Genomic DNA, 14,772 nt, shown 5'->3' with positions numbered 1-14,772 from the left:
TGAGTGGTTTGAGACACTCTCTTGTGACATTGATATGGGATCAATGAAACTGATCTGGGATCAGTATGAGTGGTTTGAGACACTTTCTTGTGACATTGATCTGGGATCAGTATGAGTGGTTTGAGACACTCTCGTGACATTGATCTGGGATCAATATGGGTGGTTTGAGATACTCACTTGTGATATTTATCTGGGATCAATAACACTGACTTCGGGTCAGTAAGAGTGATGTGACACACTCTTTTCAGATGAAACTAACTTCGGGTCAGTAGAGAATGGTATGAGACATTCTCGATCAATTCTTCTTCTTCATGGTTCAGTAGAGCTCAGCAGATCAAAGCAGAGCAGATCAAAGCAGAGCAGAGCTCAACAGAGCAGAGCAGAGCAGAGCAGTGCAGGGCACTGATGGCAGAATAGTACAGTTGGACATATGGATCAACAGATGGAGTTCTCTCTAGTTGAGAGGGAGTGTTAAAATTGGCAACTAGGGCCAAACTCCATGCAGGTCATCTTATTTATGGCAGCTGATATTTTTCTTGGTTCTCTCTCATTGAGAGGTGTAGGATTGATCTAAAGATCATCCGATTCTGATAAGTATTCATGGAGTTATGAATTTAATTGTGTTATAAGACAATTCGTCAAGGTTGGCCAACAATCAAATAAACCCCACATGTGTTCAACGTTTTAGTATAAATAGAGGTGGCCTTCAAATCGTTTCAACACACTTGGGATCTCTTCCTCTCTCTATTTGTCTTTGGGTTTTAGTAGGAGGAGAGATCTTAAGGAATAACGTTGCCCTGATCTAGAGGGCAGAAAGCCGAAACTGTCGGAAAAGCCGGAACTACCGGAAAAGCTGGAACTGCCAGAAAATCCGGAACTGTCGGAAAAGCCGGAACTACCGGAAAAGCTGGAACTGCCAGAAAAGCAAGAAAAGCCGGAACTGTTGGAAAAGCCGGAACTGTTGGAAAATCCAGAAAAGCTGGAACTAACGGAAAAGCTGGAAAAACCGGAACTACCGGAAAAGCTGGAAAAGCCGGAACTGCCGGAAAAGTCGGAAATGTCAGAATTGTCAGAACTGTCGGAAAAGCCGGAAAATCCGGGACTGCCGGGAACAATCGGAACTGCTGGGAACAACCGAACTGTTAGAACTGCCGAAACAGTCGGAGCATTTGTCTCCGAAGGAGAGCAACATGCAAGGGACAACTAACTAACATTGGGACAGTTGTATGGTACTTAGCAACAAATACACCAAGCATGCAATGTTACAACTAGCATGTAAGGGACAACTAGCATGCAACAACAAGCATGCTAGGGACAACAAGCAAGCAAGGTGCAGCCAGCACATAGGTCAGGATGGCAACATGGTGCAGCAATGGCACATAGTGCAGTACAGTACTGGGTACAGTCGTGATTAATGAAGTGTGATGAGATGCAACATAGTGATGATGGGTGCAACATGGTGCAGCGTGGTGAGGTGCAACATGATGACGAAATGCAGCACAACGATAGGTGAAGGAGCCACCTTGGAGAATTAGTTGAAGCAGCATGTCTTCAACTGATCTCATGTATCATCTTCTTAGAGATGATCTATGCTCTTATCTAGATAAGTCAAAGTGTTGACTTCTGTTGTAAACGTACTATCTCTCTCTCTGTCTCTGCTGAACTATTGAAGAACATATAAGAAGAATTGATCAAGGGTTTCCCACATTGGGGTTTGTCCCTGGCTAGCGCCACATCTTGTGTCCTCTTGTCTTGGCTTGTCTTCTGCGATTTATGTTTATGTTCTATCTACAGTTTACTTTAATGCTTATGTGATTGCTAATTTGGAAAAGATATTGAGCTAACTGTGAAAATTGAAATAAATTGCTGTAAGCATAGAACATACCTTAAATTAACAATGTGTCAATAGGTATGCAAGATGTTGATGTTACAACAAGCAAATGTCACGATGAAAAGACCATCACAAAGGTAATTTTGACTTAATGTTCATTCTTGGTTTTTGAACAATATCTGGTTGGGCTAATGTAGGGCTACCACAGGAAGAGTTGTATATGTCATCTACAACTAATACTCATGTGGTAGGATAAAAGATGCTAAAGGAAACATGATGTGAAGAAGGTAGCAAGGTATGAAGGAAGGCTAGACATGGACTAATGAATCACTTTCCGATGAAAGGAAGGATGACATGACTAACATAATTCATAAATGAAAGTGATGGATGGTCTGAGCCCTACAAAGAAGTCCCAAAAGATGAAGGCTCCATATCAAAGAAGATGAAATTCATGACATCAAAAGAAGGAGCCCTTCAAGCAGCAGATTGTCCCATGATCTCCACCTAGAGAGCTGCTGGAAGCAAGTCCCTAGTTGAGAGGGAGCTTGGTCAAGTTCTTGGTTAAGAGGGAGCTTGGGTACATTCCTTTTATATGAATGGGTACATTCCTTCATTGAAATGGGTATATCCTCCCTAGTTGAGAGGGAGAGATAGACACACCATTCTTGTCTTCACCTGGGAAGAAAGAATGGAGGATTCAGTAAGCATATGGCATCCGATACTCTTTGAGGATGTGTTTGGGCATCCAAAATAAGAGTAGTCGTAAAGGACCGATATTCTTTAAGGGTTGGGAATCCAAGATTAGTCCTGGTGGAACATGTTGAGAAATATAGGGCATCAAGATTAGGTGGTTTCTCTATTATTGATAATTGCTTGTGAATGATTTTTACTTCAATCGATTAGGATCTTCTCTTTAGTTAGATTATTATAGTGTTCTTCTTCATCAAATAGCCACCAAAGCATAAACAATAAAGGGACAACAGGCACAGAATGTAGGCTATCAGGCCAAAAACATTTCCCACTTGAGAGGAAAACCCAAACAAATTCTTCTTCTTATAGAGACATCAATTGATGAATACCAAGACCAAGACCCTTGACCTATTTGCCTCTCCAAGACCAAGTCACAAACCTTCCTTGACGAGATCCTTCTTGAATCAAACTTATTGCTCTTTCCTTCTTCTTTGGTCAACGCAAGTCAAATTGTCTGCACTTTGAAATTTTGGTCTCTTTCCACAGATTTGTAGTTCGTACTTCTGCAATCTCACATGTGGGAGGAGTAGAAACAAGTTTGGAGGTGTTTCCCTTCTTCACTATCTTTGGAGACTCTTCTAAGTGAACTCGACTAGCAATAGAGCTGATTTGGAGATCCTTTAATTGCTTCCTCTTGGACTGTTATAACATCACTACAAAAACCCTAGTTTTCTTGTCACACGTGTGAAGATACTAGCCCAAAAACAGTGCCAAATGCTTCGATCTGATCCTCCTCCTCTTCACTGATTATTAGACTCCTTTCTTAGTGATTCTCACACTTCCTATTGTAGACTTCACCTTGACCGAAATTCTTGCTTCTGAAATGAGGCCGAGCTGCGTATTTATAGTGGCTACCCATTTAAAATAAGCCGACATGAGTTGTATGTGAGTCGACATGTCCTTTGATGTAGATTCTTTATTCCATCTTGAAGCCGACTTGAAGGAGATGCTTTAGCTTGGTCTTGGAGGGCCTTTTTAAACTTTTAATGACTCATACAAATATGTAACATGCCTAAGAAGGGCCCTTCATACATGACATTGACTCAATTTGACTTTATGATCAATCCTAAGGGCTCACAATGGGAGCCTTACCTAAAAACAAAATTTCTTGCTCATGAAACCCACGAGACAAGCATTACAATAATAATTTCATTTTTCTTCTTTGCATCAATTACATAAAATCAAAATTACACGTCATTATGGAGACCGAACCTAGTTACACTTTTCAACACTCCCTCTTAACTAGGGAGGTATTCTTAATGGTACTTGGTCATTCTCAATCTAAAGAATTCTCATAAGAAGAGTTAGATTTGTAACCCATTTGTTTAGCATCATATCAACCAGCATTGTCACATAGCAAGGCCTTGACGAACAACTCTATCTCTCCACAAGATCTGAGCTCAATGTTGGCGAGACCAATGATGTATAGACACCTTTATCATTATCTCTCTCGGAACATACCCCACCGGGTTCTCAAGTTGTGTTCCACCAGGACTATTCTTATCTTGGATTCCTAGTCCTCAAAGAATATCGGTCCTCTACGACTACTCTTATCTTGGATGCCCTAACTCATCCTTAAAGAGCATCGATGCTAAATGTTTAACCAATCCTCCATTCTGTCTTCCCAAGTGAAGACGATAATGATGTGTCTATCTCTCTCTCTTAATTAGGGAGGACATACCTATTCCAATGAAGGAATGTACTCATTCCTACGGAAGGAATCTACCTAAGCTCCCTCTTGGCTTAGGAATTTTGCTTCCAAGTTTCTACCAAGTAAGAAACTTGTTTCCAGGCTCCCTCTTAATTAGGGATCTATAACAACTCCTCAGGTGGAGATGATGGGACAATCAACTACTTGAAGAACCCCTCCTCACGATGTCATGAACTTTTCTTTATTCAAGAGTCTTCATGTTTTGGGACTTCTTCGTAGGGCACATACCATCCTCAAGAATATTATTGTTCTTGAGGCATGGGTTCCATGCTCAAGGGAAATTTATTTTAGGTCAAGCTCCCATTGATAGCTTCTAGGATTTGTCATTGAGTCTATAAAGTCAAAAGAGTCATTATCATGTATAAATAACCCTTCTTGGGCATGTTACATATTGTAAGAAAAATTATTCAAGTCAAAGTCAAGTCAAATAACCCTCCAAGACCTTGTCAAGTGCTTATGATCAAGTCAGCCTACAAAGGAGCTAGTCAACCTCTCTAGAAGATGAAGTCGGCCTATTTGAGGGCTCATGAAGGGCTATATAAAGGAGAACTCGGCCTCACTAAAGCATCACTCACTCAAGCATCAAGAAGAGTTCGATCAAGGAAGAGTAAGGAGCATAATACACAGTCAAGTAAGAAGGAAGAAAAGCGAAACTTTTTTTGATCTGTTTTGGGCTAATTCTCCTCCACATGTGTGAAGGTTAGGGCATCATTTACAGCGGTAAAAGCCAAAAATTGCAGCCACTTAAAGGGAGCCGAAGTTGGGTCATAGAAGGTCAAATTAACAAGCCGAATAGTCAAGGAAGGGAGTCCAGGTCAAGCGAAGTCAAAAGGAGGATAATCTGTCCATATTCCAGCTACACGTGTGACCTAGGGTTTCCACAAAAGAGGCCAAAAGTGCAGGGCTGTAATAGCTAGCCGAAATCCTGAGTTAGCGCTGAAATCTGAAGCTGTGGTACAAGCTTGACTAACGTTGACTTGGAGAAGGAGAAGTTCATCAAGAAGAAGCATTGACTTGGTCTTGGAGTGGTTATTAGGTCAAGGGTCTAGGTCTTGGAATTCATTAATTGAAGATTCTATAAGAAGAAAATTTCGATGGGTTTTCCTCTCAAGCTTGGAGAGGTTTTGGCCCTGGATGATAGCCTACATCTTGTGTCCTTTGTCTCATTGTTCTTTATGTTTCGGTAACTGTTTGATGAAGAGAACACAATAATAATCAAGCTAAAGAAGAACCTAATAAGCAAATATTAAAAAGTATTCGCAAGCAGTTATCATAAGTTAGAGAAATCATCTATACTTGCTACCCTAGATTTCTCAACATAAGCAGTCAAATCGCCTCACAAAGGGGGACCCTTTTCCCACAAACAAGGGTGTCCCAAAAATCAAATTTGGTGTCTAGCTAGCTGCGACCTTAAAGATGGATTACTATTGTTGTTATTATTTATAATAATCAGTATGTTATCCAACTCTTTGCTTTTGACATGTAAGTTGTATCTGATGGTATTTTTTAAAAACTATTGGTTTTGAAGTAATTCTCAATACTTGCATATGAGGATCTAGTAGTAAGTTTGTATCTGATGGCATTTTTTTAGAACTATTGGTTTTGAAGTAATTCTCAATACTTGCATATGAGGATCTAGTAGTCTGCTTCGCACCATATCGTGCCTTTTACAACTTACATATAAGATGTGCCCATGTATCTTTGAATAGAGCCTCGGGGCAGTTGCATATACACTTAAGTAAGCTGCAATGGCTAACAACAATCTAATTTGTTTCATCTTAAGTATAGGTGCAAAATTTTTTGACACCAGTTTGTGCAAAGCCTTTAGCCACTAATTATACATTATCTTTTAGATCCACAAGCAACATATAACATATTTTACTTCAATTATTTTGTCAAGTTCTTATATCTGTCATCTTTTTATTGTGTTATATTCCTCTTACATTACCTTTTCCTATTCTTTTTTCCATGTTCTTTTCCTGTGAATTCAAACTCGTGCCCATCACAACAACATTTACTTGATGTGAAGCTCTTTGTTAGTCCTCTTGACCTCTTTCCTCCTTTATTGATTCGAGGTAGTAGCTCTTATGGCTTTCAATCCATAATTGTTTGTATATGTTACTTTGGGAATTTCTTGATCTATGGAGATGATTTGTTACTGCTTGCCTTGTTGGTGCTAACCTCCTCATTATGACTTGGTACTGGATTGCTCTTATTGTCATCTTTTGGATTGCCCCCCCACGCCCCCTCCTCCCCTCCCCTCTTTTTCAACCTCTTAAGTATCATCTTTATCTTCTACAAGTCATGCTACAACAATTTGATTTGATTCTTCTTGCCCATGGCCTCCATTAAAGACAACATCTTTACAGACTATTTATGCCCTACAAAAATGTGTTTTCTGCTTTTGCTTTTAGTTTAGACTTTTTATCTTTTGGTATATGTGGATATTCTAAAAGAAATTGATTTGATTCTTCTTGCCTATAGTCTCCATTAAAGACAACATATTTATAGACTATTATATCTTTTGTTCTATATCAAAGAGCCTATATGCTTTGGACTCTTTATTGTACCTAACAAAACTGCGTTTTTTGCTTGTTTTTTAGCTCAGACTTTTTTCTTCTTTTCGTATATGTGCATATATATATACAAATCATAAGTTTTGAGACGATTTCCATGTGGCATCCTACTAGTTAATGCTTCTTTAGGTGTGATGTTCCTCAGTGTTATTTGGGCTCAAATCAATTAGGTATATTGTTGTATAGGCTGCAACAACCCAGATTGTTTGAGATTTTTTTGCCTTGAAAGTGTGATCCTTGCCATGTACACAATCATTCTATTTATTCGCTTTGCAATGCCATGTTGTTGTGGAGTACGCTGTTAGTTTTCAACTTTTCAGAACCCAACACCTGGCATTTAATTCCTAGCATATAACTTATTGAATAAACACATAGCTAGGTTCCTAACAAATATAGTGGAAGTTAAATAATGATCTCAATCACAATGACAAACATATTTCTACCCAATCAAATCAATTCATCATTAAGAATAATTCAGAACCTACTTGGGCTTCCGTACTGGGATAATGGCCCAACTGAGAAAATGTAGAATATAAAATAAACCTAGATTTGATCTAGCAAATCTGCTCTAGATTGGTGTTCAATATTCTCTGCAGATTTGGATCTCCAGCCTCTTTGCACTCCTTTGGACCCAACACTCTGGAGTATCACACTCCTCTTGCGGCTAGTGCAATTATATGGTGTATCTTCTCTCTCTCTCTAGCCTTGCTTTTATAACTCTACATTGAACTAAAACTCTAACCCTAACTTTAATTTTAAAGTGATTAGCAGCTGAGATTAGATCTCGTTTTACTTGAGATCAATGGTTAAGATTAAAACTTATCACTAAAGTAAAATACTTTACTTTTTCTAAGTTTCTATTAGCTCAATAAGCCAACATATTAATACGTTCTTTTCCGTAAGTTAGACTTAGGCTAAGTTACATTAGCAACTTGCTCAACCTAGAGCAAGTGTTCTAAGGAGAATGCAGGCGACTTCTGCACGCCTAGACACAAGGCTTGTGCAGAAGTACTTGCCCAAGCTATAAAAATTAATACTCCCTCTTAGCGAGGGAGGTACTTGAAACCCTTGGAATTGTCTTCGATCCTAGACTTGTATCCATTGCTTTGGTTGCTCCCTCTGAATTGGAAGCCTTCTCTGCCACCTGGTCTAGAAAGATCCTTGAAGTCCAACTTCCCATGGCATTGTTCCTAGAAGCCTCTTGCTCCTGAACAACCTTCTTGACAAACTTGGAGGAATCTATTGGTTGCTCCTCCCTACCTAAACCTGAAGGTTGCTTTCCTCTCAGTTTCCTCAACCTTTGGAGCCTCTTGCTCCTTGTTCTTTGTCACTACGATGCTTCTTGCCATTGCTCCTGTGCTAAGTCCTAACATTGTTGTGGGTTTATCTCGGTCCCTTGAGACACCCATGATCTCTGTTGCCAATCCCTCGATTGGTACGGTTTCCCTCTCTCCCTCTGAGGGTTGACCTCTGCCAATCATGTTGGTTGCACTACTAGTACTGTCCTTCGTACCATGCTTTGTTGATTAAACCCTGTCGACACTTCTACCCACACCTTGTCTCAGTAGATCCCTTGCCCATCGACTCCTTGCTGACCAAGGCATCTCGTAGTTACTCGATCATGCCCAACGTAACACCTTGCTCACGGCACGATCCTCAACAGACTGGCTTCTGCACCCACAAACTTGGGCACCAAATCCTCCCTCAACTTGGCCTCATGTGACGTTGTTGGCTATTTTCCTAGCTCGAACACCAACTGTTTGACCATCAAATCCCTTGTTGTTCGACCAACAACACCCTTGCTGGTGCTCCCCACCTCTGCAGCCTTTCGCTGCTGCTTCTCTACCTAGTGCCACCAACCTCTGTGCTATTGGTCCAATCCACTGCTGCCAACTATCGTCCTCTCTTTCAACTAGTGTGAACAACTCCTCAATAGCTCTTTTCCTTCTCTACCACCACCCATTACGCTGTTGGTCCAATCCACTATTGCGAACTAGCGTCCACTCTTTCAACCAGTGCACATAACTCCTCAACAGTTCCTTTCCTCATGCTTCCGGTGACAATTATGGCTCGATTTGTTGCTCTGCTGGCGGCTCATATTGTGTCGGCCACTATGGTCGATTCCCTTATTCGCCACCAACTCTTTGCTGCACCTCAACACCTCCCTGCCACTTCCACTACAGGTCGGATCTGTTGTCCTTTCATCCTGTCAGTCTCTTGCTCTACTAGTCTCCACCCCAACTAGCTTTTGTCACGATGTTACTCATTGTCTAATCCAACATCTTTCATACCACCTCTACTTCCTCTATGTTGGTAGGACTGAGTGTGTTCCGGTGGCCCTACCGAGCTGCTACATTTTGACCCCTCGCAATCTGTTGAGATGGTTGATATGTGGCTGGCGGTTGCCCTAGCACATGCGCCTTTCTTGTCAAACTCTACAGAATGATTTATCCATCCGCTGGTAGCATTTTGCCACCCCCTCGATTCTTTGTTTCAGAACCTTGATTGTTTGTGGCTAACAATTACCAGTTGACTCTCGCGCTGTGTTTCTGCAAGTTATCGATCCTTTTCTACGCCCAACGATGAGTGGCCCTTGTAGTTGGTGTGTCTGATCTCCTTGTCGACAACCAGCGATTGCTTTGCCCGTCAACTACAACTGTTGTGGTGATTTGTGCCCCAAGCAGTTTGCTTCGTCTGACCACTCCTTTGTGCAAATGGTCTTCCTGCGGGTTGGTTGGCCTGGCAACTACTGATTGCCGCAACGGCTGGGTGGTACGTCAGGCCTGTTGGCCCCCCACATTTTTTTTTTCGAAATGTGAACTTTAAAAGAAATTCAACCCTTTTTAAAAAAAAATCTCTTTGGCTATTTGGCCAATTTATTGTGGCCCCCCTGAAGAATTTCACTCGTATGATTGTCACCAAACCTAGCCCCAACGATACAATATGAACTTGACACCTTTGATCTCGAGATCAATTTTTTTCAGAGTTCTAGCTTTGATACCATGTTAGTTTTTAGAATCTAGCACCTGACATTTAATTCCTAGCATAAAACTCACTGAATAAACACACAATAACTAGGTTCCTAACAAATACAATGGAAGCAAATCTAAATAAAGATCTCAATCACAATGACACAAACAAATTTCTACCCAATCAAATCAATTCATCATTAACAATGATTTAGAACCTACTTGGGCTTTCGTCCTGGGATAATGGCCCAACTGAAAAAATAGAGAATACAAAATAACCTTGGATCTGATCTAGCAGATCTGCCCTAGATTGGTGCTTGATCTTCTCTGTAGATCTAGATTTTCAGCCTCTCTGCACTCCCTCGTGTTGAAGTATGTAGCTATGGTTGGTCTTCATAATAGTAAAATCATTGATGTATTTAATAAGATTATTATTTATTAATCATGATCTTCATGCTTTTTATTTGTCAAAAGAAAAGCCTTGAAAGGCTTGTTTGTCATGGCCTTTGCAAGAGAACAAAATTGAATTTTTATAGTCTATTTATGTGTCCTCCAAATTGCCAAGTTGGCTCTCCAAGTATAAGGTCGGCTCAGCTTCATGTGGCACCCATTCGCATGACTAGAAGGCTATAAATAGCCCATACGTATCCTCCCAAAAGTGTACTTCGGATCAGCATACATATCTCTAAAATGCAAGGTCTATCTGAAGCTATTTATCTGTGGAAGGCGAAAATCTGAGGCTACATATCTCTGTGAAGGAAAGTGAAGTCTGAAGCAGTATCTTCTAAAAGAACAATGCAAAGTATCTCTATGGCATGACATATGTGTTTGAAGCATCTCATGCTGGAAATCTTGGAGGGCTGGCTTGGGATTTGGAGAATGGTTATCTAGTTACCACTGACTTGGATTTCTCTTGTTGAAGATGATTTTATAAGAAAGGATTTGCTGGGTTTTCCCCTTGTGGGTTTTTCCCTGGCCACTGGCCTAATCTCTGGTGTCTCTTGTGCACTATGATCTCTACTTTCTTTATGTTTTTGAATGTGTAATTGCTTGATGACATAACTGAATAATGTAAATGCTAAAAGGAAGCATATATATCAGTCACAAATAATTATCATGATTAGAAATTCAATTTGCAATCGAATTTCAACACCTCGAACCCAACACTTTGGAGTATCACACTCCTCATGAGGCTAGTGCCATTGTATGGTGTAGATCCTCCTTCTCCCTACCCTTGCTTTTATAACTTTACATTGAGCTAAAACACTAACCCTAATCTCAGAGTGATTAATGGCCGAGATTAGGTCTCACCTCTCTTGAGATCAATGGCTAAGATTAAAACTTACTAAAGTAAATCACTTTACTTTTCCTTAGTTTCTATTAGTTCAATAAGCGAGCATATTAATATGTGTTTTTTCCTAAGTTAGACTTGGGCAGAGTTATATTAGCAACTTGCTCAACATAGAGCAAGGGTTCTTAGGAGAATGTGGGCGACTTCTGCATGCCTAGACACAAGACACAAGGCCTGTGCAAAAGTACCTACCCGAGCTACAAAAATTAACATAAGATGCCTGCAAATGCTGTGAGCTTTGCACTACTTGTGAAGGTCATTAAGTTTATATTCCCCTTCATTATCTGCTCTGAGAACATTAATCTTCTTCCACTTTGCTTCTCAACAATGGCTCTTAACTCCAAGAATATTTCAAAGACATTTGACTTGTACTTGATTAAGTACACCCAAATATTTCATAAAAGGTCATCATTGAATATTATAAAGTACTTTGCACTTGTCAAAATTGGAGTTTTCTTGTGACCACAAATATCTCTATCCACCTATTCTAATTGCAAGCCTGCTCTGTTTGGATTCGTATTTTCTTGTCAATTGTATCCCTATATTACTTAAACAAAATGCAAGATTCACAAACACTTTTCTTCTGGTGATGCAGAGGTAAATGTTGTACCATATCAAGTTTCCTTGAAAGTGCAAGACTTTGGTAGACAAGATATTCTCATATCCAGACCTTTGGTGCTAGAGTTGCCCTTTGGTGTTATTCAGAATTCTCAACCTTGCTTCCTGCTGTTATATCAGTAAGTCTCTAGAGACCAAACAACTTCAACAACCACTCTATAGTGGTTTCGCTTTTACTTTTAAGAGACTCTTATCTTCATTAGATTCAATCATGAAATGTTACTTCACAATATGACTCACAGGTACCAGGTTATTCTTCAAGCCTTGTACGTGTAACACACTGTACATCTTTGACACCTCCATTAGGCATTCTCACGAGGATTGTTCCTCGGCCCTTTACTTGTGTGCCCTGTCATCCCGTAAAGCAATTGTCTCTTCTTGATTTTTATTATGATGCACATGAAGTAAACCACCCTTTTTATGTATCATATGCCTTGTGGCACAAGTCTATATGCTATGCCTGTTTAGATGTATAAGTTTTGGACGCCAATGAACTAGTAAGGAATCTTTAGTCTCTTTCTGCTTTTTTATTATCACTATTGCTCTCATGCTTTTTTTTGTGACATAACTACTGAATGCCTCTTAGGCCGTGAATGAGAAAAATCGTACTTTTTTCTGCAGTCCTCACAATGACCGAGTTTTCCACAGTGATAGCACTTGCCTCTGGTTGGTGGGTTGATGTTGCTATGTCTTCAAATTTTTCTCATCTGTCTGCTGGCCAAAACTTTGCCTTCCTTTGCTTTTCTGCTTTGTTGCTTATGTGTATCCTGAACTGCCTTCAGGCTTCATCATAGGGATTTTTCGTTAAAACATGCAAGAACAGTCCTTAGAGCTGTCTTTGATCAGAAAATGTTTTGGTGAAATGTTCCAAAAAAAAAGAATGCTTTGCAGCCTTATTGATTTTGTTTAGATGATGAGTCATTTATGTTCTTTATAATCTCCTTTTATTTCTTCCCTCTACTTCACAGCTATGGTTTGCCAAGGTTTTAACTTTCAACATTGCTCATGTTTATGTAGGTTTGGAGAATTTTCAGTTTTAAGAATTTGTTATATAGGACTGTGTTGGATCTTCGAACTTCTGGATCTTATATCTTTTCTTTTGCATGTTTTTTCTCATTTTTGGAAATAAATTTCATGGTTGCTTAATCTGTAATAAGCACTAATTAGTATTGCTAAGAGTTCAAATACATCTAGAAAATATTGATTTCTTTTCAAGCAACTTCAAAACAATGACGTGAAACCATAGCTGATTTAAAGGTTTCCATATTTGCAGTTTTCCAGTGGACAGCTTGGTGTCAAGTTTAAGCCTTTTTCAAAGGTACATTGATTAATAATTTTTAACAAATTGTGTGTTCTTTCTGAGTTATTCAAATCAAAGAAAACGTACATACTTATTCTAATCTGGACTGCATTTGGTTTTGGCAGTTCCCTCCTTGTTACAAGGATATAAGTTTTTGGATCAGTGAATCATTTACTGAAAACAATTTCTGTGAAGTTGTACGTGGCGTTGCTGGGGATCTTGCAGAGCAGGTAAAACACATTGTACGCGACGAGTCTTCTGTGGTATTCCGAACAAACAACGGATTTTTATAATCTAGAAAAATGTCTTCTTAGAAATGATAACATGAAAAAAAAGGAATTTAAGTAGATAAAAGTCTGAGCCTTTTCGATGATAATTTGAAAAAGTGGCAGGAAATCTGAAATTAAATTTTAATTTATAAGTTGGTGATCCATGGCAGGTATCTTTGATTGATAATTTTACAAATAAGAAAGGAATGACCAGTCACTGTTACAGAATTACGTATCGTTCCATGGAGCGTTCTCTTACTGATGAAGAGATTAACCAATTACAGGTATTGCATGCATATTCTTGTTGTTTTTTTTCAACAGTAATGACCTAATGACTAAGCAAGAGCTGAGATGTCCCGTATTGACCACGGATGGAGTGAAAACTCCCTGGGGCTGCCTACTCCTTGAGCCTAATCAATACAGGTTAAGCATGTCATTTCAGGGAATCGACTCTGAATGGTGAGGGAGTTAACATCCCACCTCAGCCACTCAGTCTACCCTTACTTGAGATGCATATTCTAATCTACCCTTACTTGACATGCATATTCTTGTTAAAATATAAGAAAGTGATTGGACAATGGAAATATTGGAATATGTGACACTTTCCTGGTGCTTTGTGGAGTGCAGGGTCGTGTCAGAGACGAAGTGGAAAACAAGTTGAATGTGACCATTAGATAATTGTGGTTTTTTGTTTTTTTAATCTGTTTTGAGATTGTCTGCTATCCCATTTGCACATTTTCGTACATTCTTTGTGACAAACAAATTCTATTGGGATCATTTGATGTTTAATTAAAGGAGCTTAAACAGGAGATTATTCTCCCCGTGAAGTAGCAGCATTCTTTCAGCCAGGCAATAAGATTACAAATGCATTAAATTTACTTCAATGTTACTTAGGGTGAAAGGAGACCTGAATTCATGTTTTCGAGTTAGAAGCAAAGACCTTAGTGCTGCGGTATCTGAAGCATGGAATTTGTATGACAGAAGGATTCTATCATATGTAGTGGAATGCCTGCTTCAATCGATGGTTACTGTAATTTTCGTGAAAATAAAGTATCATTCGACTTTCGATTTCTGATGAATCATTCGACTTTCTTATGCTAAAATATTTCCCAACATGTACGTACTGGCATTAAATAGAACTTTTAACGGTTTTGAATACGTTGATTTGAAAATGTAAAGGTGATTAATCACTGTTGCACCATCAATGAGATGGACGTAACAGCTGCATTAAGTAATTTAATTTGCAAGTTAGATTAATTGAGATCGAATTTGACAGAAGCTACACATAAGGCCTAAATGAATACGGCCAATGTTTATCTTCAGGGAAATCTGTATGGACTTTTATTATGTACCGATCCCTGTAAATGCTAATTGATCTGCTATGCTTATTCTTTCCA

At 39.3% G+C, this 14,772-nt stretch overlaps 1 protein-coding gene across 1 annotated transcript in view; it reads left to right on the top strand.

Annotated features, from left to right (window-relative positions):
* Positions 1–14,454, top strand: part of LOC149240096 (phenylalanyl-tRNA synthetase class IIc family protein) — an 88,673-nt gene extending 74,219 nt beyond the window's left edge. Inside the window, exons 7-10 of the mRNA XM_089373631.1 lie at positions 13,080–13,124; positions 13,232–13,336; positions 13,546–13,659; positions 14,003–14,454. Coding sequence (XP_089229757.1) covers positions 13,080–13,124; positions 13,232–13,336; positions 13,546–13,659; positions 14,003–14,053 — 315 coding nt within the window. The 3' untranslated portion in view covers positions 14,054–14,454. The remainder of the gene's footprint in view (positions 1–13,079; positions 13,125–13,231; positions 13,337–13,545; positions 13,660–14,002) is intronic.
* The last annotated feature ends 318 nt before the right edge of the window (positions 14,455–14,772 follow it).

This window comes from Pinus tabuliformis, chromosome 8 (assembly GCF_031772625.1).
Source record: "Pinus tabuliformis cultivar Carrire ecotype Pingquan chromosome 8, CPIR1, whole genome shotgun sequence".
NCBI classification, from domain to species: domain Eukaryota; kingdom Viridiplantae; phylum Streptophyta; class Pinopsida; order Pinales; family Pinaceae; genus Pinus; species Pinus tabuliformis.
The sequence above is the reverse complement of the archived record's forward strand: the minus strand, read 5'-3'. Positions and strand labels throughout refer to the sequence as shown.